The sequence below is a fragment of the Canis lupus genome, chromosome 27 (assembly GCF_003254725.2).
Source record: "Canis lupus dingo isolate Sandy chromosome 27, ASM325472v2, whole genome shotgun sequence".
Taxonomy (NCBI): domain Eukaryota; kingdom Metazoa; phylum Chordata; class Mammalia; order Carnivora; family Canidae; genus Canis; species Canis lupus.
In genome coordinates this window covers 3743839-3769000 of record NC_064269.1, presented here as the reverse complement: position 1 = coordinate 3769000, position 25162 = coordinate 3743839, and the positions used below count along the sequence as shown (strand labels likewise).

Below are 25162 nucleotides of genomic sequence, written 5' to 3'. Positions count from 1 at the left end.
GCAAGTCAAGCTCTTGATGCTCCAAAGAGAATGCTCTATTTTCCCCACCATGATGTTAACATTAATCTCGAACTGACCTAATTAGATTTATATAGGACTCTAGAGAAACACCCTTTCTCTAACAAGTAACCAGCCTGCCAAGATAAAAAATAACACACTGGTCTTTTGAATATTTCTTTAATATTACATTTAAATATTCTCTTTAAATACAGCATTATCACAATGTAAAGGACCTAAAAGGCAAAAAAAAAAAAAAAAAAAAAAAAACTTTTTCAGAGAACCAGACAAGCTTTGGATTCACATTGAAAATACTACCTGTATACAGTATGTGAGAAAGGAAACTGGAAAGAATGAGTTGCAGTAATAAATTTCTTTTGTCGAGGCCTAGATGGAGCAGGGCCGAAGCTGTCTGCTCCTGCGATCAGAGGCCGAGGCTTAGCTTTTCTAGCAACCGTGAGCTAGAAGCCCGTCCAGCTCAGGTAGCACCAGAAACGAGATGGACTAGGTCGTAGAAAAGGCCCTTTGCTTGACAAGACGGTTAATGTTCGATGTTAATATTCAGCATTTAAAAATGGGATCGGCGGGAGTCGGAATTGTTAATGGAGGGATGGACTTGGGTTAAGAAACTAGTTTTTCAAATACCGCTTCTTGGCCTTTTGGCTAAGATCAAGTGAAGAAACTAGCTTTTCAGAAAAACCAATTATCTTGGGGGTTGGCAATCAGTTTAACAGATTCAGATTCTTGGGTTGATCCCAAAGGCTAGTGTCTCTTCTGGAGCAGCTGGAATCCGCTTCCTAGGTGAGGCTGGAGCCTCCCTAAGGAGGGAATGTGTAGAGCCCACCCTCCCCTTCCAACAGACTCCGCAAGAGTCTTCTCCAGAGCCGAGTTTGCAGGGAAGCTTCAGTCTTGTAGTCGGGGCTGCGGAAGGTGGGAAAGTGGGGCTGCGCTTAGGAGAGCGCTAGATCTCAGGTACCTAAGACTCTGCTTGGTGAGGCTAAAGGATGGGGGGAGACAAGGTCCTGTACTTAAGAACTCCCCTCCACTGTAAAACCAAGCACAACTGGGAATGAACAGGAGAAGCAGACTGGGCTAAAGGATGTGTCTGTTTAAGTACAAGGCCTCGCAGGCTCAGTTTAGAAACGTGATAGGCGAAATGCTGCTGTGACACACATAAAGGGTGCTTGAACGTCGTATGGGAAAAGGCTCCGTGAGGAAGGTAAGTGGGAAGAGGTCTCTCCCCACCAAAACCCAAAAGGGGTTCACTTGTTCTTTCCTGGTTCATAAACCATAATAAAATTGAAGCATGACGTAAAGGATGCTAGAGAAGTGTGTTTTGCTCCCCACTGTCTCCGTTTTAAAACGGAGGCAGAGATAACTGGTAATAAAAAGAACTCCGTGGTGTTCAGCGGAGCACATCCTGGAGCATAGGCCGGACATAAAAGGAGCAGACACTGTGTCCCCCCCACAGAGGTAAGAAGTGAATTTGAGTCCCGCTTTATAGATCGCAAAGGTTATAGTCAGAACTTGAGTTCTTGGGAAGCTGGGAGCTGTATTTAAGTTTGGCTTCCAATTTTCATGTATCAAGACGGAGGGATCCAATAAACCTTGGCAGTTCTGGGGCTACGGGGAGGGAGGAAGAGGAATAGTATAAGGACTCTAACCCTGTATATCCAAGGACCACAAGGGCAGAAACAGAAGAAATAAGAACAAAAACTAGTTGGTGACTTTGGGTTGCCACATCCTATATTCCTTTAAAGCTCAAACCTCCCAGAGTGGGGGGAAAACCTGGGTGAAAAAGCAAGCGTGGCACAAATAGAGTCTTCTTCCCAGACAGCAGCCTGTTCCTGCTGCCTCTCCCGGACGTAGTTAACGCTCCAGATGTGCCTCCCGTGGGCCGGGAGCCCCAGCCTAATGCTGCCCGGCACAGCCAGCGCTGGACTCCTACCGAACACTCGGGCTCTTTAGGCCACGTCCCCAGCCAATCTAGCTTTTTCTTCAAGGGAAAAGGAAGGAAGGGGGGATAAAAGACAAATAGACAAGTTTAACTCTAGTACCTAAGAACATGTGAAAGAAATGATTCAAGTTACAGACCAGGACTCCCCAGTGTGGGGAACAGGTCAGAGAACACGAAACATGTCAAATATTAACTTATTTACCAAACGGGGGGGCCAGGGAAGGCAGGTTAAATTTTGATAAATCCCGGAGGTTTTCTTCAGAAGCAGAGACCCTTCCATCCACTCCTCTCTAGACCTGACCAGGTGATTCTCCAGCGGACTATGATACACCAAGGTGGGCTGTCAGAGTGACTGAGGGGGGACACGAGCTTGTTCCCCACCTGGAGCTCAGGAGAGAAGGGGCTTTTCCATGCTGTTCAGATTACTGTGTTCTGGTCCCTACATGAAGATTAGCTGCTTGAATTACCCGGCTTCTCCTGTGAGATCCTCATTCTTCGTTCCAGTGGCCCCGAAAAGCTCAGTATTCGGCACCATGCAGCCTCCTCTGCCCCGAGACTCTCCCCCAGATCAAGCCGGGACCGGTCTCCTTGGTTCTGTTTACCCTTTAAAAAATACTTTTACAAACAATTCTTTCCCACCCATCCCCCAAAGACCCCAATAAAATAACATGGGAGTAGCAGCTGCTTCTACAGTTTTGTTTTGAAATGGTGTTAGATAAAATAAGGGAATAAATAGAGAATGGGTACGAGGCAGGACCGCCATCCCTGGGTCACACTGCCAGAGGGAGTTCTAGGGAAGACTCTTCAGGGGGCCTGTCCTCGCTCTGCTGTGAGGTCTTCTCCACCACACAGCCCTCTTCATGGTCCGTGCGGAAGGGGAGGCCCGAGGGGGGCCAGGAGGGGCGGAGGTCTTCACTCTCAGGCTCCTCGGGGTCACAATCTTCGGGCACTAGCGCTTCTAGGGTGGACGCGTTCCCCACTTCTGATTTACACAGGGCAGCGGGGTCTGTGGGGCCGCAAGCCACCAGTGAGGTAACCGGGAGAGAGAAGACACTCAGATCCTTCTCCTTGGGGAAAGAGGGCGGGACCTCTTCCGTGCCGGGCTCTCCCTTCACCCCCAGGACCGGCCTCTGCTCCACCTGATAGTAGACCAGGGGCCCACTGTTCAAGTAGGAGGGGCTGTTCGCCGCCGAGGCGGCCGCGTGGTCGGAGTTCTCGGCAAAACACAGGACGGAGGAGCCCGGGGGCAGCTGGGCCTGGATGAGGATGGGGGCTGCGAGGCCCGGGCACAGCTCTTCGGGCACAGCCAGGGGCTCCTCCAGGATGCACACGCCCAGGCTCTCGATGCTGGAGTCCAGGCTGGCGCTGGAGCCACTGGAATCCTCCTCCGCCTTGAGCCGCTCCAGCTCCTCGGCGCTCTGCAGGTGCATCACCGCGGTCTCGTTCTCGGCAATGAACTCCTGGAAGTCCTGCGTCTCGGAGCCCTGCGCCCCGGTCAGGCTGCAGCCGGCGGCGGGCGACGGCTCCTCGTCTGGGGCTGGCGGGCGGCTCACCTGCCGCTTGCTCTCCAGCTCCAGCTTCATGATGGTGTGGAGGTAATGAGTCCGGACCCGGATTGGATTAAATTCAATGCGCCCAGCCATGTTCCCACAGCCATCCCGGGAACAGCCACATGGGAAGGACATGCGATCCACCTGAGGAGAGGACAAGAAGGTTGAGGGAGGAGGAAGAGACCCACAGATTTAGTACCGGGGACGGGGATGGGGACGGGGACGGGAGGCAGTGGCTGGGGAGGCAGTGGCTGGGGATTCGAGGTCTCACAACAGGAACAGCCAGGAACAAACTAACCTGCAGCGCGGCCTAACAGCACGGGGCACTAGCCATCAGACCGCCTGCGTTTCAGTTGCAACACAGACTTTAATGAGCGGTGTGCCCTCTAGAAGGTCCCTTACCTCCCGGGCAACCTGGGGCGCCCAGTCAGTTAAGCATCCAACTCGGTTTAGGCTCAGGCCATGATCTCAGGGTCGTGGAATCCAGCCCTGCATCGGGCTCTGCACTCCGCAGGGTCTTCTTGTCCCGCTCCCTCCCCCTCTGCCTCTCCCCCTGCCTGTGCTCGCTCTCTAATAAAGACAATCTTTAAAAAAAGAGAGAAAAGAAGAAGGTCCTTTATCTCTCCAGGGCTTTGTTTCCTCTTCCAGACAAAATGTAGCTAAAAATCACATCAAAGGGCCTTTCCAGTTAGAAAGTCCAGAGACGCTGCTCTGAAAGCTGACAGTTCTCAGAGTAGAAGACATTTTTTCAAATATTTTATTTATTTATTCATGATAGAGAGAGAGAGAGAGAGAGAGAGAGAGAGGGGCAGAGACACAGGCAGAGGGAGAAGCAGGCTCCATGCAGGGAGCCCGACGTGGGACTCGATCCTGGGTCTCCAGGATCACGCCCTGGGTCAAAGGCAGGCAAACCGCTGAGCCACCCAGGCATCCCTTTAAGACATTTTTGCGCCTCAGAGACTTTCCCAGAATTTATCTAGTTTACTGAGAAAACAGGCTGGGGCCTAAGCCTACGGACTGCCTTCTGCGATGACAGGGAAAGGAAGCAGAAGATCTAGCTGGTCTAAAGGAGCACATTCTAGGGAAACTAAGGCAAGGTGCCTCAGTTGTGCCGGGGCGCTCTACTGACGGTTCAAACATGGTAACGGCCAGCTTTTCACCACCTGCTTCATTTTCCCCTGATGGTTTAGGTCTGGGGCAAGTACTGCGATAATTAACTACAGACCAGGAACACCTGGAAAGGAGCTCCTCTACCTCCTTATCTCCCTTTTGGACCCCCAAAAGGAACCAAAAATAAAGCGTAAGCAAGTATGTATATATATATAAGTCACAATGTCTTCCTATGATATCAACTTCTAGAACTCTCCATTCCAGTCCTTAGGAACAGTCCAATTCTTAGGACTACTCTCAGGGCAGTATAACTGATTCATTATGGGACTTTGGTCTGAAAAGCAGTACTTGGCCAGATACGCTACAGCTATTACCGACCTAAAAATAGGAAAGAAGAGGGTCATTAGGGAACCTTCAACCACAAGGACTCAGCACCCACATCCTCAGCAGACAAGTTCCAAATAAATTTCATCTTTTGGGATGGTACTGCTGCTTTCAACGGAGACGCGCCTTCTAAGCGGTCCCTTGTCAAACCAGCGAGCGGATGACGGCTTCCGTCTTTTAAGACCCTGGACTCCAGCTCTGCCAAGCCATGTCCGATCCTGAACTACAGGAACCTGACAATTATTTTGGGTTTTACAGAACTGGAGCAGAGGTCCTGTGAGTGTTTGCAAGACAAAATCCGGAGGCCTACCTCATCTCTCTGCTTCCTTTCATCTCATGACATCAGTCCATGTTTAAGGAACAGCTACTAATGTTAAACTCACCAACCCGTCTTCCCCCATCTGCTGACAGCTGCTGCTTACCACTTCCAGGGTGAGACACAGCAAAAGCTAATGGCTCTCTCCACGGCCTAGGAATCCTGCCATGCTTGGCTTTCTCCTTGGTGGGGGAGGGTCGTGGAACTAGGCAGTGCTGCCCGTCATGGGAGTCCACCCGTAGATGACGGGCAGCCTCCCACGTTCAGGACCCATATCATGCCCCCCGGACTCCTCTAGCGTGGATATCACCTCCCAGGCCAACCTGGACTGACCTGGCATTTAATCCCAGCCTGACTACAGGCACAGGCTTCTGGGTCACAATAGAGGCGACAGTCACAACCACACTCTTCCCGCGATAGGCGGATGGCTCTAAGCTCTTGCTTCTCTTCGGCGTCAATGCGGTGGACCCCCGAAGCCCTTAGCAAAGCTCGTCGCCGCTTGGTGGGCAGGGGCTGCAGAAAGAAGTAGTCATCCACCTCCACATTTTCCACATCAATGTCTTCGTCTGAGACGTCATCCAGGGTCAGGCCATCGGCCTCCACCGACTCCACTGTCCCATTCTTGGTCAGCTGCCGGGAGACGGGAAGGAAAGGTTAGCCTTGAGTATTCGAGTATTATGGGCAGGCACCTTCTTTTTTTTTTTTTTTTAAAGATTTATTTATTTATTTATGATAGAGCGAGAGAGAGAGGGAGGCAGGCTCCATGCAGGGAGCCCGATGCGGGACTCGATCCCGGGACTGCAGGATCGCGCCCTGGGCCAAAGGCAGGTGCTAAAGCTACCAGGGATCCCCGGGCAGGCACCTTCTCACAGAGCAGCAGGGTCCAACTGAACTTCCTGCACTGATGGAAATATCCGTGCTGCTCGCAGCACACGTGCCTACTGAGCACTGTGAATGGGGTTAGTGCGAAGGAGAACTTCTTAATTTTAGTTCATTTTAACTAAGTCTAAGAAGCCACACGTGTGGCTAGTCGCCACCATACTGGAGAGTTGAAGAGCATAAATCTAGAGCAGGAAGGCAGGAAGCCCGACGTAGCTCTAACACCTGTCAACACCTGGAGGGATCACCTTTCTAGACCAAAGTTTCTCAAAGCCCACGTCTCCTCTTCCCTCATTTTCCCACAAATACACCCTCCATCCTCAAACTTGTGTCCTGTAACGTCAGCTAAGTTGCCTTCTGACACAGGGAGGTCTGTCAGTGGCTGGATGCTCCTTGGATGTATAGATAACCTTGCAAAACACCCTTCAATCTGCACCCCGAAGGACCCAAAACCACATTCGGGGAACAGTAGTACAGGCTACCAGGTCTTTGTCAAGGACCCTGAGTCCCCACAGAGTGAAGACTTCTCTTCAGAAGGGCTTCACTTCACTGGGAGGAGAGAAAAATGAGCAAATTATTAACAGCTATCCAAGAAAGCCCTCACTGCCAACCCACAGCCTAGAATATACTTTCTCCTTTCTAATCTTTTTTGATTTCAAAGAAAAAATGCTGTATGGAGAGTAGGGTGGCAGGCGAAATACTGAGGTACTATCCACAGGCAGAAGTCTGGGTTCTCTGGGCCAAGACAGACAGAGAGCCAGCAAGGAATCTTTGTGGAAGGGCAGGTTGAAGACAATCTGGCTGAATGAGTTCTGAAAACTCACTAGAGAATTCAAGGAAAGAAAATGAGACTTTGTAATTCCCAGAGCTCTGGAAGCTACCAGCAGGATGAGAGCCAAGCTCCTGGAGGGGTTGGCTTATTTCATCAGACCCAGCCACAGGTTAGTGGTAGTAAAGGGACAGCTCCTGGGAGCGAGATGATGCAACGGCGGGGCTCATCAGCTCCACACCTGTTTGCTTGTGGGAAGGTGGGAGAGAGAGGGGACAAATACAGAGATGCTTCTGGGGGTCTCCTGGCCTGTTAGTTCGGTACCAGGCAGACCCGCGATGAGGGGCCCTTCTGCAGACCTTGGGGCCCCTCCTCCTTCCTATTTTGCCAGCAATGGCTTCTTCCTTAGCACCCTCCCTCTTGCTGTCCTCTCAAGGGAAAGAGGTTAGAGATGCAATAGGAAGAAACCCACGTAGATATAAGAATTTGATGTAACACAGTAGAGGTGGCATTTGAAACCAAGAAAGAGAGTCCTCTGGTCATTAGATGATATTGGGATAACTGGATGGGCCTCTTGAAAAATAAATAAGTAAAGCTGTACTAGTAAAGCATACTACGCATAATAATGAATTCCATATGAATAAAAGGCCCAAATTAGAAAAAAGTAATAATGAGGGGCGCCTGGGTGGCTCAGTGGTTGAGTCGCCTTCAGCTCAGGGTGTGATCCTGGGTCCTGGGATTGAGTCCCACATCGGGCTCCCCGCAGGGAGCCTGCTTCTCCCTCTGCCTGTGTCTCTGCCTCTCTCTGTGCCTCTCACGAATAAATAAAATCTTAAAAAAAAAAAAAAGTATTAGAAAGATGATAGGTAATTGAAGCTCAGAGCATCAGGAGGTTTTTTTCTTTCCTTTTTGTGACAGCCTGAAAAGGAAAATAAATATTAGATGGTACATCAGAGATGCGAAAGATGTATTTTTTAAGTCTCCCCTGCAGTGTACTGCAGTCAGGAAAAATTTCTAAGAAAAGCAAGCACACTGGCCCTGGGAGAGGGCAAAGTAAGTGTCTTCTCTCGACACAGAAGGATCTATTAGTTGCCACCAGGGCTAAATCGGCTACTAGGTAGGAATCCTATGTCGGCCTTGGGTTCGCTTAGCTTTGTCCCTAGACCTGCTCCCAGGGCGGGGGGGGGGGGAGCACAGAACAGGAGGGAGTCGTGCTGTGACAGGCTATCCCTCTATCAGATCTAGGAGAGAGGTTTCTTTAGGGAAAGGCAAGAAAGCCTTCACTGCAAATGATGAGAAGAGTGTTTATTTCCCGGGCCGTTGCTATAGCAGCTGGAAGGTGACAGGGTCAGTGATGGAATTCCTCAGACACAAGAAACGGGACGCCTCGGTGTCATTCCAGTTAGAAAAACAGGTGTGAGGCTCCAGGAGTAGGCTGCGGGAAGGGGAGCGCGCTGTCAAAAGGAGAAAGGAATGAGATGTCGTTAGCTCACGTCCTCTGCTGTGGGTTCTCCAACCACACCACGTTTTGAGGTGGCTCGTTCGGGTCTATCTGCCACCCTGCAAATAATGCAGCCACCTGTTTTAATATGGGTCATGTGTTTGGGGCCCACAAGAAACTTGGCTAGACCTACGGCAGTGTCTCCAGACCTGGAGCCAGGAACTCGGGGGGGGGGGGGGGGGCAGGGGTAGGGGGGTATTTTGTGGCCTGGTGCGAAGTACGGCTGTGGAGTGCCCTGTGGTGCCGAGAGCAAGCGGGTAGCTGTAAAGAGCCATCCTGTAAGGCAGGGGTCATCCTCCAACCTCACTCTCGCCTCCTAAACTTGAGGAGCTGGGGTGGCATCAGATCATCAGATGGCAGGCCTAGAACCAGACAAACTGAAACAGCTATTTGGCGATGCTGTGGTTTACACCTCAAAGACCATCACCTAGAGGTGACGGGGGTTACAGACGGGGGGGCTACACGTGCAGGGTCTAGCAGAGAGAACCTGTTGGTTTGTTTTAAAGATTTTATTCATTTAGAGAGACTGAGCGAGCGAGCTAGTGAGAGAGAACGAGCAGAGGAAGAGGGAGAGCAGGCTCCCCACTAAGCAGGGAGCTCAACACGGGGCTTGCTCCCGACCTGAGCCACAGGCAGACGCTTCACCCCCTAAGCCCCCCAGGCGCCTGAGAAAACCTGTTCTGTGCATTGGGACAATAGACAGTCATTTAACAAGAAACTGAAACCTCATGCTTCCTCAGGTTCCAAGGGCGACAGACTTGAATGTTTTCAGGTATTCGCATCTTAAACTTAAAAAAAATTTGCTGAAGGGGCGAGGCTAGGGAATTCTAGGGAAGCCACTTTGCTCTCCTGCGTAGACTCCCCACCAGAGACAAAAAAGAATGGGGTTTCAGACTGAGCTTTGATTCCAGACCTGAGACTTCTCACTAGAAAGATCCGGAATCTCAACATGCCAAGGGCAACAATCAAATTACAAGGAAGAAATAAATAATCCAGAAGAAATATAAATAATCTAGATGGTTCCCCACTTTATCTTGGCGCACGGGTGTACCCAGACCCCAGACCCCTTAGGCACCTTCATCTTCTTGGCGTGGAGTTTCTCTTCCTTCAGGTGTTCACGGAGAATCTCCCGATGGTTCACCTCCTGCTCCTGAGCAAACTCACAGAGTGTGTAGCTGCGTACGGAGTTGTGGCGCTGGGCCATGCCCAGCGAGCTCCCACCCTGGCTGGGCACGCTGGTGAAGCCCTGGCGCCGGGCGAAGTAGTATACGGTCACCTGGTCAAAGCGGACATTCTTCCTCCGCAGCTGCTTCTGCCGCTTGAGGATGGATGTGGCTGAGAAGGGAGCACAGAGCAGTTTTACCAACCCTGAAATGGCCTCCCTGGGGCCCATGTTCTTTCTCACCCATCTAGGCTCAACCGTTGTCCAAAGCGCTCTCTGTACCTTGAGACATGTCCAGTCTTCACATCATAAGCGCACAGTTGGGAGGGGCCCTGAACATCAGCTGGCTCATACCACTCCCGCCACACTGACTTCACCCAAACAGATGACCACAAAATCTAATTTTGGACATCAGCTGGGAAGCGGATCTCTAGGTAATCTTTTCAGGATGTAACCATCTCTATAGCTTCACTGTCCGATTCAACCACTATTAGCTATGTGTGGCATTTTACGTTACTCAAAATAAAATTTCAAATTCAGCTCCTTGGTTCTACTAGTCACGTTTCCAGTCTCCTGGCTACATATGGCTCCCATACTGGACAGTGCAGGTGTAGAACTCTGCTATCATAACGGGGACCTCTGTGGGACGGCATAATCTATAGCTGGGGTTGGTGTATCTCTTCTTTAAACGGCCCGATGGTGAATACTTCAGTCTCTGCAGGCCATGAGGTCTCTGCCGCAACCACTCAACCCTGCCATTGTAGCATGAGAGCAATTCCAATGTATGTGGCTGTGTGCCAATAAAACTTTATTTACAAAAACGGGCAGTGGGCCAGATTTGGTCCATAGGCAACCTCTGTTCTATAGAATCAGAAGTTCTTTCCAAGAAATTAACTGAGCCATTAGAATTAAGAAATCTGGAGTTGCCCCAGTTGACCAGGCAGTAATCACTTATGTCCTTCTAGATCTACAACTGTGTGGGACTCTGGTGGGTCAGGGTAAAATCCTGGACCTCTCCTCCCTCAATTTAATTAAGCCCTTCCTGGGGAGCCATAAACCATGGCATAAAAAAAGAAAAAAAAAAAATCAGCTAGAGTAGGTCAGGCCTAAGTCTATGATACGAGAGCAATAAAGTCCTCCAAAGAGCAAAGTTGGGCTAAGAGTGGAAAAGATCATGGTTAGTGGAAAATCCCCCAGCTGGAGACAAGGAGCGGTCTCTTTCTCAAGGACTGCAATGGGCTCTGATGCCTGGAGGAGGTGGGTGTAGACGGGGTGGTGGGGCTCACTCACGTGTGAAGCTGGCGGTTGTAGGAGGATTGAGGCTGTCACAGCTGTCAGCACTGTCACTGCTGGAGATCTCATCGTCTGAGTTGGAAACTGATGAGCCCACATCCACATCATCAAACTTCCTCTTGAGACTCGAACCCGTGAATGCATCCATTGGTTTCAAAGGGGCTTCCTTGGGGAGCCCACCACGTTGGCCCCAAAGCCCCTGCTCACCACCAGTTAGCCAGGTGCATTAGGATTCTGCCCAGGGGAAAAGAGGAATCAGCATTCCCGTCCTGAGCCAGACCCCTCCCAAGTCTATACACGCAGCTCGCCAAATGAAGAAAGTCCCTGAGCTAGCACTGAGGTCTGGTCTCTCGAGACTAGGTCATTTCTTTACTTATTCTGGCCAATATTCTCCTACTTTTGTTTCCCTTCAGCCCCTGCGGTCTCAGTCATTCGTAGAATAATGAGATGAGTAACAGCAGCACCTTTCCGAATAGAGTGGAGGCCTCTGGTTCCAAGCCAGCTGGGCTCTGGGTTTCATTAGCCCGGGGAATAACGGGAATAACGGTAGCTGCTCCGGTGCGCACACAGGAGCGCTCTCCAAGGGGCCAGTGGGAGGGACTAGGGATCAAAGGCAGAATTAGGCTGTTCCTAAACCTAGACTAGATCCAATTATTTTTCCTAGTGAAAATTTAGCCTGGCTTTTCCCAAAGTGTATATATTAAATAAACTAGTTCCATGGATATTAATAGCTTTACGTGGCAATAGGACTGGTGTGTCCAAATAGTTTAGACAAATGCTTAGGAGAGGACTGCGTGCAGGCTTTTAATATACTAATGAGCATGGTGAAGGGTGAGAGCAAACATAGTGCACACAGGGGTCCCCACACCTCCTTATGGAACCCTGTGTTTCCAGAGTATCTTGGGGGCAAGTGATTCTTGGAATGCACTTTGGGAATCAATACGCTCTAGGCCCTAAGTTTCAGAGTATATCAGAAGCCAGGGAGACACTTTACCCAGATCTTCACAAGGGTGAAGTTTCTCACCAGGCAACCAGAAAGGCCAAATTTGATTCTAAAGAATGGACTGAAGATTAGAATCTGCACTGCCTTCAGAGCCCAGAATCTTTTCCAATCTCATTCAGCTCCATAAAATAGGGCTCAGCTGGTCTATCATCATCCCCTGTGCCAGGACAACTTAGCTTTACAATCTTAGCCCTCTGTAAAGAACCCGGCAAGGGGAAATCAAATAGCAAAAGAAGGGACAGTTGACTATGGTTACGTCAATATGGCAGGCAGCGTTTGCAACATGTCACACACACAGAGTCTGGGATAGTCCATTTCCCAGGTACACATCTTTCTCCTTCTCCATCTTTGGACTTAAGTTCCTAAGAATATGAATATGCTGGACAGAAATGCTGTTAGAGCCGGAGCCACATGTGATGATACGAAGCCTCCCTGCTTTGCCTCAGTAACGCCAGAAATCTCCCCAGACTATGATCTCACTAGTTGCTAATTATGCAGCAGGAATAACAACACTGCCCAGAAAGACAGGGCTGCATTACTGCGGAGCAGCTACCCAGAATATACTGTGGTGTCAAGAGATGCCTGCTACAGAGCTGTTTTTCTGGACCGTGTCTCTCAGAAGCAATTTGCCTGCTCTTGGATCAGCTCTACATAGTCAACCAGACCTAATAAGTACTTTAGCGAAGATATTTCCTGATCTATCTGTCTAGATCTCATCAAAATTCTGCATTTGAGTCACAAGATATACCTAAGAAACCTCAGCCATCACAGGTCTCAGACAAGCACGTTCCTGAAATAAATTTGGCCAGGGAGGGGGGAAAAGAAAATCAAGTACTTGTTAAGAATTGTAATGAAATTTAAAAACAAATCTAAGGTGTCAATTCTGTTATTCAGGTTACTGATCTTACCATTAGAGGTCACATTCCTAGGATATATTAAGAATGCAGAGAGCCAGGGACCTTTTAATGGGTTAAGATTTGAGCTGGGTTTAAAGATACCTATTAACTAACAAATTTTGCATTCCATCCTATGGGGGTGGGGGTGGGGGTGGAGGTAATCTTTACAATGGAGAACTTATGTGAGTGGGATAAAAAAAATAAAAGAGAATAATGTTGACCACTGAATTGGATTTTTCCTCCCCACTTAAAAGGTTTATCAACCACATGAAAACTCAGACTGAGCTGAAAAATCTGCTTTCTCGGAAAGGGCTTAAGTCCAGCTTCAGCTTTAACTGAGATCTCTAGTGTTGCTACTGGGAAAGTGGCTTCTTCCTCAGTCTGGAAGCATGCAGGGTGTTATGACTGGAAGCAAATGTGCAGTCCTGTTCTTTCCTCCAATGTCCCTTTGCTTCTAGTAGGGTGGCTTCCCTCTAAGTATTTCTCTGTAAGCCCTGCATGAGGCTGGGTTTGGTCCAAAACCATCTTTATTATTAAAATTCTCACTGTCTTAACCCAGTTGCCCTCAGGGGTATCACTTCCTCTGGTGCCGCAAGGATTGCTGGCTGCTTGTTCCATTCTCCTTTGCCCTTTTTTCTATGTCTTCCCCACTTCCACTTCTGGAATAGTGGCTTCTGGGCAATGATAAGAGGTAGGTAAGAAAGAGGAAGAAAAAAAAAAGAGAGAGAGAGAAAGAAAGAAAAGATGTGAAACCTAGGAGAAAGATATTTTCCTTAAAATGCCGGAGAATAATCTGAACCCATGGCTACATATGTAAATGATGTGCGTACTGACTTCGCTCTCCTCACCCTGGCCAGGATCCATCTGATTCGCTTCCTGACATGCACCCCATTATATATAATCCATCAATGCTGTCCTGACCACAGTATAAGTTTCAATTTCAACCCAGCCTTCCTTGTCCAACTCTGGTGTGAACCTGACTCGTCAGGAAGAGATGCTCATTGGGCACCAAAAACAAACCTCCCATCCACTTCCACAGTGGCCTGAAGAGACCTTTCTTTGCAACCGAAACAACTAGAATAGGTCCCACAATTTCCAGCTCATCCAATCAACCTCTTTTCTAACTGATTAGAAATCAGTCATTCCCACCTCTCTCAACCATTCACTGGTAGAGGATCAATGCCTGTGTTCAAGAGAAACAGTTGTGAGTTATACTCCGAGCCCTTAAACCCATATAGAAATCATGAAGGTGAGACTGGAAATGCAGGTCCTAAGTGACAGTTAACTGCCAAAATGACCAACTCAAACAACAAATGCTTTTGGAGAAAAGAATGCGAGCCCCTATAAAAGCTTTTTAATGCCAGTTAAATGAAAGGGCAGCTGACACTTTCTGGCTCCCTGCCTTATGGCCTTTTCTCAACTGTTTCTAGCTGAATATTTCCCAAAGGTATAAGAAATACAGCATATCCACGGTAAACAGGAGATACGTGGCTAGCACCAAATAAAGATCTATAGCATATGTGCACTTTAGTACTGGATCTAAGCCTTTTCAGGCCTGTAGGATTCCTTTAACAATCTGTCCAAAAAACAACAACAACCAAACCCCCCCGGCTTTTGTGAGGCTACCAAAAGAGGGATCACCCAGAAAAATTTCTGTGGATTCAAAATATATTTCCAAAGTTTAGTAACGAAGGCCTCTCTCTTAAAGGAGTATAAAATACTAATTAAGACAAGGTATATCTCACAGGAGAAAGCCTCTCCAGGCCACTGGAATCCAACCTTCTTGGAAAGGTCAAGGGACCAAAATCTCTGGTAAGATTGTCAGGGTTATCTTCGGTAGCTGGGTTAGAGGAAGGAAGGCTTGTTACTAAGTGTTAGGATAAACCTGAGTAAGATGACCTGACCTGTTTCTCCTTTTACAAGATATTGCAGTTGATTCTCATATACCATGAATTTCATGGATCCTTGTGTCCTTGGGATTACCAGGATCATGAACTCATAAAGTGCTTGAGTGTAAACATACTGTTTAGGTATTTTAAGGAAGCCCCCCTTTCCAACCCTCACTGGGTTTTTTGTTGTTGTTGTTGTTTGTTTGTTTGTTTGACCCATTCACTGACACAAGGTTAAAACTTGGCTTTCCACATCTAAACTACCATGGTATGGAGGACACAAGCTCTTGGTGGGAGACCAGGAACATGATGCTGCAGGAACCATTAATTCTCAAGGATATCCAGTCACTTCTAACTCTGGCGCACACCAACCTCCTCCTGGCTTTGGAGATTAGCAAGATGTGAAGTCGGTCAAGAAAATGAAAATATGAACCAACTATGGGTTTACCTGAAACTGAAAACGGCAGGACAAGAGGACACACTGTGTCTCTCGGGGATAACTCCTAAACATTTCGCACTGGAGGGCGGTCTGTGTGTGTCACACTGCCGCTCTAACCCCTTTAAAAGGATAAATCAAGACCATGGCACTCAAAGGGATGGATGGCAGTCAGCTGCGTGTTTGGGCCTGTGAAAAATGATCGAGCTGGGAGCCAGGGCAAGGGATGCTTTCGTCCCCCCCGCACCCCCCCACCCTACACACACACACACACACAACGCCAGGAAAAAAAAAAAAAGAAAAAGAAAAAATGGGAGAGACATCAGGAACCTGAGCCGAAAGGGCAGGTCAAGGCATCGGTTCCCTTTAATGGGCACCCCTGCTGAGCCCTTGGGCTCCCGGCCCATTTCTCCGATGCCCGCTAACCTTCCCGCTCATTCCCGGCGTCTGCGGCCCCTGCCCAGCCTTCCCCATCCCTTCCTGCCTGCTACTCACAAATTCCCCACCACTCCTCCCACATTTTCCCCTACTCGCCCTCCCCTTCCTTCACTTCCCTCCATCCTGCATCACCTCCACTCCGCTGCGCGCTCAACCCTCATCCGCAACCCCGCCGGCTCCCGAGCCGCCCCCGGGTCGTGCCCCGAGCTGCCCCCGCAGCCGGGGCCCGCGTCCTCCGCGCCCCGGGCTCCCACGCCTCTCCCGACTGCTTCCTTCCCCGCGGCGACCCGGCTCCCCGCCCCCCGACCGCTCCCGAGCGAGCCTCCCCCGTTTCTGACCCCTCCATCCGCGCGGCTCTGGGGGGGCGGGGGGAACCTCTCCTCCACAGCCGCCCGCGGGCCGATCCCGAGAAAGGACGAGGCGGCACCCTCCGCCCCGCACCCCCAGGCCCATTACCGGCCCCGCCGCGGCTGCCTCCTCCCGTGATGGTCTCTGCCGCCCCCGCGGCCGCCGCCGCCGCCGCCCCAGCCCGGGTGGGAAGCAGAGAGGACAGAGCGAGTCCCGGGCCCGCGGCGACGGTCGGGGAGTTCCCAGGGCGGCAGGGCTGGGAGGGAGGGCGGGTGGGCAGGTCGGCCGGCAGGCGGCGGAGGGCGGGCGGCTCCAGCGACTCGGGCGCCCCCGGTAGCAGACGCCCAGAACCGCCCCGGCTCCGGCTAACAATAGGCTCCGGCCGCAGCGCTCCGGCTCTTATAGGCGCCGGCACGTCCTGCCCGAGCCCCGGGGCAGGCTGGGAAATGGAGTCTGCGTGCCAGCCCCCCCGCCCCCCCGCCCCCGCGGCATGCCGGGAGTTGGAGGCGACCACCGGCGCGGAGCCCGAGAGCCGCCGCCTGCGGACGCGCTTCGGGGGCGAGGTCCTCGCTGCGCTGGAAGCTGGGAAAGCGAGTTTGGCGCCGCTGCAGCCCTTCGGGCAGGAAGGGGGACAGCCCGGGCCACAGACCTGCGGTGGCTGAACGAGGCTGCCCCCGACGCTCCCCGTTCCTCTCGTCAGGAGCGCACTCCCGTGCGTAAAGGCCGTAACCGCCTCAGGCTCGCCCCGGGAGCTGAGGCGGCCGCCGGGGAACGGCGGCGGGCAGGGCGCGCGCCTCGCCGCAGCGCGTGTGGACCGGCGGATGGCTTCCTGTCAAAACCGATCTTCCGTGGTGTCCGAGCCTCACAACTTTGCGACTCATTTTTGAGGTGTGGAAAACGGCGTCTGATGCGGAGGCCGGGAGTTCTGCGTCGTTTGCCAAGGACCCCCAGCCCAGGTCTCCTCTGACGTGGAAGGCCCCGCACTGTGGGAGGTGCCCCTCCCTCCCCTCCCCCACCACGGCTCCGTGCTTCCCTCTACTTTGCCCCTCCTGGACGAGCTTTTACTCCTTTATTCACGAGAGACACACGCACGGAGAGAGGGAGCGGCAGGCTCCACGCAGGGAGCCCGACGCGGGACTCGACCCCGGGTCTCCAGGGTCACGCCCCGGGCCCAGGGCGGCGCCACACCGCTGAGCCACCCGGGGAGCCCACTAGCCTCCCTGCAGTTCCTTCAGGGATGGTGCTCTCCCCCCAGGGCCTTTTGCCTACCACACTGTCCCTAGCAGGCCATAGAACACACTCCTTCACTTAATTAGTTGCTGAAATGTCCCCATATCAGATTTTCCTTTAACCATTTTTCTGAAATGGCGCTAACATCTCTTCTTAGCATTTACCACTTGATGTATATTTTTTCAGTCTTCTCACAATTGACTAAATTCCAGGAGTCCTAGGAATTGCTTTGTTTATTGTATGGTGAGCAGCACCCCGTACAAAGCCTGGTATTTGACATTTAGGAACTCACTAGATGTTTACTGGGTATTTATTGGTTGGATGGCAGGACTTAAACTCACTTTAGGATGGTTCCATAGCCTAGTGCACTTTTCACTGCAACCAAGAACTATGGAGCCAGATCTGCTGGCTATCCAAAGCATCTCTCAGCGTTATTTTATTTTATTTTTAAGTTATTCATGAGAGAGACACAGAGAGAGGCAGAGACACAGGCAGAGAGAGAAGCAAGCTCCATACAAGGAGCCCGATGCGGGACTCCATGCTGGGACATCCGGGATCACGCCTAGGCGGAAGGCAGATGCTCAACCGCTGAGCCACCCAGGCGTCCCATCTCTCAATTTTAATACTAAGAACTGGCTTGGGACAAAATGCCCCAAATCGCAGTCCTCCCGCCTCGGTGACATGAGAGGCTCCATGAGGCCAGGAAACAATAGTGCAAGATGAAAAGCAGATCACAAAAAAACAGGCCTTAGCTTACCACGCACTGATCATCTCCCTATCTGCTGAGATTTAGGTATAACACGTGTTCTGGAGCCAGACTGCCTGAATACAAACCCACTCCTCCTCCATCAGTAGTAGTATGACCCTTGGCAAGGTATGTAACTTCCCTGTAACTTAGCTTCCTCATCTGCAAAATGAGGAAGACAGTATGTAGCTCAAAGGGGTTCACAAAGTTTACTTAATATGGTATAAAATGTTCACAATATAGTCAGTGCTATGTAAATTTTCATGATTGTCTTTCCCGGACACACAGATCATAACAGCTCCAGGCTACTCTGTAGAATCAGTGAGCGGAGTTATCAAATACTAGCCAAAAGGCCACACTGGATAGGTTAAAAAAGCATCTCATATGCCCACACATTCACAGTTTGAGTCATGGAAATTCATCAGGGTACCATTAGCCTCAACGCCCATGATTTGTAGGTTAATGACACCAGGATAGCCAAACCAATGTTAGTGCATCACTTGAAAACACAGCAGAATCCAATTTGGCAGTAAGCTCTACATCAGTCAGCAGCTCACCTGGACCTGTAACATCACAACTACAGATCATAGAGCCAGCCACTTGTTCACCATATTTCATGGTCTTGGTAGAATCACTAGATGAGTTACTACAATGGTGCCTCTGCCTCCTGCCTTAGCAGGGCCTATAGAGGCCAAGTGACCAGAAGCTCAAATGCAGAATAGAAACTACAAAACCAAAGTGAAAAGAAATGCTAATAGCGTTTGATCTGCCCAATACTAAATGTTACTGCTGTGTTCCAAATCACCTGCAACGTACGTATGAACCAGCTCAGAATGCACAAATCACGAACGGGTGGTTTGTTTTTGGGACAAAAATGTCAAAGCAGAACAGGAAGAGATATAGAACCAAGATCATCAGCCACAGATGAAAACCAAAGGTCAGATTTCATGTCCTGGGCAGTGTTTACAAATCTGTCTTGTAGTTATGTCTCTACACATAGAGGTGATTTTGTAATCAGTAGTATTCTAAGTATATTGAGCAATTGGATTAAGGGTACTAAATACAAAATAAAACTGTTTTATGCTCAATATTCTTTTAAATCTCCCAAACAATCCTAAGTTATGCTCAATATTCTTTTAAATCTCCCAAACAATCCTAAGTATTATCTCCTTTTTAAGATGAGAAAGTTGAGGTTTAGGAGAATATTTTGTTCAAGGTCACATCTAGGAAGAGCGAGATCTGAGATTTGAACAGAGGTTTATCTGACACCAAAGTATATATTGTATCAACTATTCTTTACCACCAAAACAAGAATACACTCCCTGGAGGGGAGGGCAGGGAGTTGGAAATTAATAGGTCAGAGGATACTATGTGTAAGCTGCTGCTGCTCCTGCTTTTTTTTTTTTTTTTTTTTTAAGATTTTATCTATTTATTCATGAAAGAGACACACAGAGAGAGGCAGAGACACAGGCAGAGGGAGAAGCAGGCTCTATGCAGGGATCCTGGGACCGGGATCATGCCCTGAGCCGAAGGCAGACACTCAACTGTTGAGCCACCCAGGCGTCCCCTGTGTGTAAACTTCTTAGAGAAAAATAGTTAACCTGTAGATTTAGCCCTGAGGTTGACGTTACCTTACTAATTTATATTTAACAATAATCCAGATCTAGAGAGGCAGGCACCTTCCGTGACTAGTTGCACAACAACAAAAAGATCAGTGTCAGGACTTAAAAGTGCCACAGCAATTTAAAAGCACAAACAACAAAGAAGCTGCATGCTTCAGGAAGATTTCAAAAAGGACACACACAAATTGATTAATATAGGTGCAGAACACACGCTCTACTTAAAAAAGCAAAATAACAGGTTTAAGGAGGTAGAGTGCAGGGGGTGAGTTTAGTGAGGGCAAGCTTGATAAGCCTAAAAGAAGTGGATGAAAATTTGAAGTTATAAAGATATGTAGGGAAAGATAAATTTAAAAAATCAGACATTAGGGGATCCCTGGGTGGCTCAGCAGTTTGGCGCCTGCCTTTGGTCCAGGGCGCGATCCTGGAGTCCTGGAATCCAGTCCCGCATCGGGCTCCCAGCATGGAGCCTGCTTCTCCCTCTGCCTGTGTCTCTGCCTGTGTGTGTGTTCTATCATGAATAAATAAACAAATCTTTAAAAAAAAAAATGCTTTTCTTAAAAAAAATCAGTTCAGAGAGAAAACAGGAATCTGAAGTAATTAAAATGAGGAATGTTTACCTCATCTTAATACAAATATATGAAAACACAGACTCCATGAGAAATACTGGTTAGTACTCATGCCCCCAAAGAGCCCATACAGTACAAAATAGTATAATAATATAAATACAATAGTGTTTTTTAAATAGCAAGTTTCCTTATAATTTATATTAATGCAACTGAAAATTTTAATTCATAGAGACCTTTTAAATCTCTGAATTAGAGAATGCAAATGCTAGACTTAGATACAATTTGTTGGCTAGGCCTGTGTTCTAAGGAACAACACAGAGGAGATGTAGAAGTGAAAAGGAGAGATGAAAAAGGAAGAAGTGGAAAGAGATGGATGTTTAAGGTCAAAGGTAACATACAAGGTCATTAAATGAAGCAAGAAGGAGAAATAAAATATTCACAATACAGAAAAATAAAAACAGATGCTGATGTCACATAGGGCATCTTCTTTCCAGTTCATTCCATTTTGTAGTGGTAGAAAATTCTTCCTCATTTACACCTTAGAACTTGTATAATGAAACAAAAATTTAATCGCAAAACTAAAAATAAATGTTCTAGCTTTAGGGAAAGCCTTAGCCTAAAACTGAGAACATAGATCATTTCCAGGAGAAGCAGAATGGTGCAGGATACTCTGTATGAAATGGTACATAAATGATGCAGCTAGGTGGGGCGTTGGTAGCATTCCTGTTGAGATGGGAGTTCTTGTAACGGGCCAGTAGAGGCCACAAACAGATCAAATTCCTATAGAGGAGCCATCCATAGCCAAAGAAGCAGAAGGACAATTCAGTAAAATGATAAAACAGCCCAACTTCAGCTCTCTGAGGAAGCTATCTGGAATTGTTAGGTATTGGCTGGAGAAAAAACTACAGTGAAGAGGGATTAAGTTCAGTCTTGACCTCAAATATTTGCACCCCAAATTTGTGTTACTTTCAAAACCAAAAGCTGAACCTTCACTCAGTCCTTCGCAGTAGTTTACAAGACAGCCCAAATCTCTGCAGCACCCCTGTACAAGACTTGCTGAGAATACTCCTCCATTAGGCATAAATTAGAAAGGACTAGTTCCATTTTACCAAGCCTTCTTCACCCACCAAGCTTCCCAATGCTCCTTCAACCCAGTGGTGAAATCACACTCTACCCTTCACAGCACACCTAGTGCCTGACTGTGTCTGACGTCCAGAAATCAAGAGTATCTGCCCCTTCGTGGGGACCTCACTGTCTCAGGTCTCTCAGGCTCTGGTTGTCTTGTATTTGTTGTACTGTACTCTTTCAGGCACTATGACCATTTCCATTTCCCCTCCCTTTAAGTAGCTTCCTAAATAAATCATTTATGGGGTAAACATTCTGACTAGGCCATAGTATTGGACAACCTTATTATTTAACAGCCATATTTATGTAACGACTAGTACCTAATCCTTAGAGTCCTGCAATGACCTACCCTCTCTTTTATTTCCCAATAACTCCCTTTTAACTATCAAGTCTTTATACAGCTGATTCTTCTAGATACAATCCATCCCTTCCAGGGAACAGTACATACAATACTAAGTCAAATAGGAGCCTACTGCACTTCTCAGGAGGGCCTAAATCCTAACCGTTCTCCTTCTCAAATACCCTCATTCTAATAAAACCATTAAACCATCTGCACAGTTTAAATATCAACTGTTACATTGTTAAAAAGATAAAATCCAGTAAATTTTACTTCCAGGAATATATCTTAGAGGTACATGCAAAAAACTTATGAAGATGCATGTTCAAATGCACTTAACCTAAACATCCATAGGGAATGGCCATCTTTAAAAAAGAATGATGTATACTATGAATTCTAATAATAGATGTTCAAGATATGTTAAATACAAAAAGCAAATTGCAGACCGTTAGTGTAACATGAGCCCATCTGAATAATTGGGGGGGGGGGCAGGGAGGGAGGGGAATGGGAGGTACTTTTAGCCATGGTTATCTATCTATCTATCTATCTATCTATCTATCTATCTATCTATCTATCATCTATTTAAAAGATTTTATCTACTTATTCATGAGAGACATAGAGAGAGAGAGGCAGAGACACAGGCAGAGGGAGAAGCAGGCTCCATGCAGGGAGCCTGACGTGGGACTCGATCCTGGGACTCCAGGATCACATCCTGGGCTGAAGGCAGGCGCCAAAACTGCTGAGCCACTCAGGCGTCCCATGATTATCTCTTTAGAGTGGGACTAGGAGGTAAGTAAAAGGTAACCCTTCTTTATTGTTTGAACTTATCACTTTGTGTATTATTTTCATAATAAAAAAGCTAGTTTAAAATTTTCATTTAATTGAAAGGATCAGTAATAATAGTAAATAGATGTGACTCTTAAAAGCAAGTTGAATAGCAACATTCTATCAATATACCAACTCTTACTAATTGTATAGCATTGGCACTATACTTTTTGGAGCTAAGGAAAGCCTAAGCAATTTTCTGGTTAATTTAGGGATCTGTGATTGCAAACATGTATAAATTCATTTCTTATTTTTTAAAGGATTTATTTATTTATTTGAGAGAGAAAGCGTGCACAAGGTGGGAGAGGGACAGAAGGAGAGAGAGACTCTCAAGCAAACTCCCTGCTGAGCACGGAGAGAGAGCATGATCTGAACCGAAATCAAGAGTTGGACACCCAGCTGACTGGGCCACCCAGGCACCCCAAAAAAATTCACTTCTAAAATAAATTTGAGATTACTCTGAAAAAACTCTAATCCTAAGTAAATTAGTAACTGTAATTCATGGTAAATATATTAAAAAGAATTCTGTATATCATTTGCAGTAACGAAGAGTCACAGATTCTGAAGGGACCTTAAAAGTCATCTAGCCCAACCCTCCTAACCTAAAATTTAGATAGAATAATAAAAAAAACAAAAAACACCAAAATCAAAAAAATAATAGCAGCTTGCTGAGGAAAAAACTGACTTCTCTGAAACTGAGAACAGTCCAAGGAATATAATACAACCAGAAATATCCCCCTTTTCAAACAGGGACATCTGGTAATCAGTACTTTCATTAAAAAAGTATTTTGGCCTAATATGTCAAGTTGCCCAGGGCAGTTTTTAAAAGTCACTTGACTTCATTTTCCAGTTTCAAAGTTTTCAATTTCTTTCAAACCAAAAGAAATCAGACCATACTGTGAGTTGATTTTAATGAACAAAATTATCTGTATAAAAACATTTAAACTTTATCAAATGCTTTAAAAACACACACGCACAGATCCAAATCCATTACATAATCTTTGAACATTATCTCTTTTCACCTCAACATGAGTGAAGGGACTTCTGGATAAAATTCTACATGTGAAAAAAAGACAACCCATAGTCTCACACATGTATGCACGCGCGCACACACACACACACACACACACACACACACTCACACTCTTTAAGAACTAAAATACTTGGGAAAAGTGTGACTGGGATGGGAATGAATTTCTCAGAAAGCTTCTATAAAAGAACACTACACAGGTAAAAGAAGTTCCTATGCCAAGGGAAGATGCAGAGAGGGGAAAGAGAAAGCAGGGCTTAGCCAAACTCATTAATAAATAGTTTGAGAAGCTCATTCAAGAACAGTGAATTGGGGGAGTTACAGAGGACCCCTCATTTTCACCACCTCAGAGTCTGTGAATCTGATAACCGATGATGCTTCAAAAGTACGTTACGTTCTCGGTTTTTTACAAGTCTTGATCTATTCATCATTATTTAGGTGTGGTTTGTCCCTGTCAGCGGTGGATTCCTCAGTTGTCATGCAGTGCTCTGCTCTCCTATCCACCAGAAGAGCCATGGTCAGAGACCGCAGTAAGCGTGACATCGCAGCCGGTGGTTAAAGAGCCAAGATTGCCCGGGTTTGGATTTCAGCGACACTATGTGCTAGCTGCCTGTCACTCGGCAAGCTCCTCAGCCACTTTAGGTCTCCGTTTCCTCACCTTCAATTAGGGATCATTATTGCCTACTTCATAGAGGATTGTTAAAGAAGAGCTCAACAAGGTAATCCACTTAAAGGTTGTGTCACACTACGAGGCACAAGCAAATGCTCAGTAAATGTCAGCTAAAATTACTATTAGTCTTGGTATTACAGGGCAACCAAAAGAAAAATTCTATTCTATTTCTGTATTTCTCCTCTTTGGTGAGGTTTTCAGGGGCCAACTGTGGCAAAAGCCAGTACATATGATGCAAAAGAAGATTGAGGATCTAGTCTTAGGAATATAGATGTTCACTTTTATATTAGAAAAAAATTACATGGCTCCATATCACAAAATTTAACATCTTTCCATTAAACATCACACAATTCTCATCATCATTATGCCCTACAAACACCCTAAATGGTGTGGAGTTTCTAATGATATTCAACAACAACAGAGTCCATAAATTTTAACTAAGAAACGGCTTCGGAAATGCACATTGGGCAATAATCTGTGTGTGCCACAAGAGCACAGCCCACAGATGGCTGGGGTTCTGCTTCTTTGGCCAGGGCTCCCCCATACACAGTCAGGTGGGTCAGGTTCCTGCAGACCTTCAAATCTCCAGGGGCGAGCGACTCCCCTCAGGAGGGAAGCTTCCAAGAGGTGAAGGAAGCAGCAACCACTGAGGATGGAATGCCCGGCACCTACTTCAGTATGATATGATAGCTATCATTGGTTTCTGCTGTAAAAAAAAAAAAAAAAAAAAAAAAAAAAGAATAATCTTTAGTCACTTCTAAAACACAGCAGGAGGAAAAAAATATGGTAAGGATCTTTTGAGAAGGGAGGAAAGGAAAAAACAGCAGGACAAAGGGCAACATACTTAATTAGCATAAAATGCTTACAGTAAATACGCATTATAAAAACAATGTGCTTTAGTTCCTCATTTGTCCACAGAAAATGGGAGGGAATGGGAGAATCATCAGTTACACTTTGTCTACCCTGATAATGGCAAGAAGCCAATTCATACAAAGGAATAATCTCCAAAGCTGCCACTTTCCCCACTTCAAGTATGGTGTTAATACTTTCCTTTTCTCCTCAAAGAAGTAAAACCATGAAAAAA

The 25162-nt window shown here is 47.5% G+C and overlaps 3 protein-coding genes across 12 annotated transcripts in view; 1 reads left to right on the top strand and 2 right to left on the bottom strand.

Moving 5' to 3' along the window:
• Positions 1-161: 161 nt before the first annotated feature.
• On the bottom strand, positions 162-16710 carry CSRNP2 (cysteine and serine rich nuclear protein 2). Of its 3 annotated transcripts, none has more exons than XM_035707588.2 (5): positions 16578-16710; positions 10916-11152; positions 9539-9798; positions 5648-5944; positions 162-3648 (listed from the first exon to the last, which is right to left on the bottom strand). In XM_035707588.2, the coding sequence occupies exons 2-5, from the start codon at positions 11064-11066 to the stop codon at positions 2725-2727; spliced, it is 1632 nt and encodes a 543-aa protein (XP_035563481.2). In that variant the 5' UTR covers positions 11067-11152; positions 16578-16710; the 3' UTR covers positions 162-2724. The 3 variants fall into 3 exon arrangements, with proteins under 3 accessions (XP_035563481.2, XP_035563480.2, XP_048958741.1); XM_035707587.2 differs by lacking the exon at positions 16578-16710 and adding an exon at positions 16037-16335; XM_049102784.1 differs by lacking the exon at positions 16578-16710 and having other exon boundaries at positions 10916-11362.
• Positions 16419-24159, top strand: LOC112678335 (uncharacterized). Its single transcript, XM_025477653.3, has 2 exons — positions 16419-16884; positions 23847-24159. Exons 1-2 carry the CDS (start codon positions 16419-16421, stop codon positions 24074-24076), a joined length of 696 nt encoding a protein of 231 aa, XP_025333438.1. The 3' UTR covers positions 24077-24159.
• The window catches only part of TFCP2 (transcription factor CP2), a 60870-nt gene continuing 58980 nt past the window's right edge, over positions 23273-25162 (bottom strand). For 6 of the 8 annotated variants that reach the window (XM_035707592.2, XM_035707591.2, XM_035707589.2 and 3 more), the window contains one exon: positions 23273-24784. In XM_035707592.2, coding sequence (XP_035563485.1) covers positions 24747-24784 — 38 coding nt within the window. In that variant the 3' untranslated portion in view covers positions 23273-24746. The remainder of the gene's footprint in view (positions 24785-25162) is intronic. The other 2 variants (XM_035707590.2, XM_035707593.2) reach the window with 1 other exon arrangement.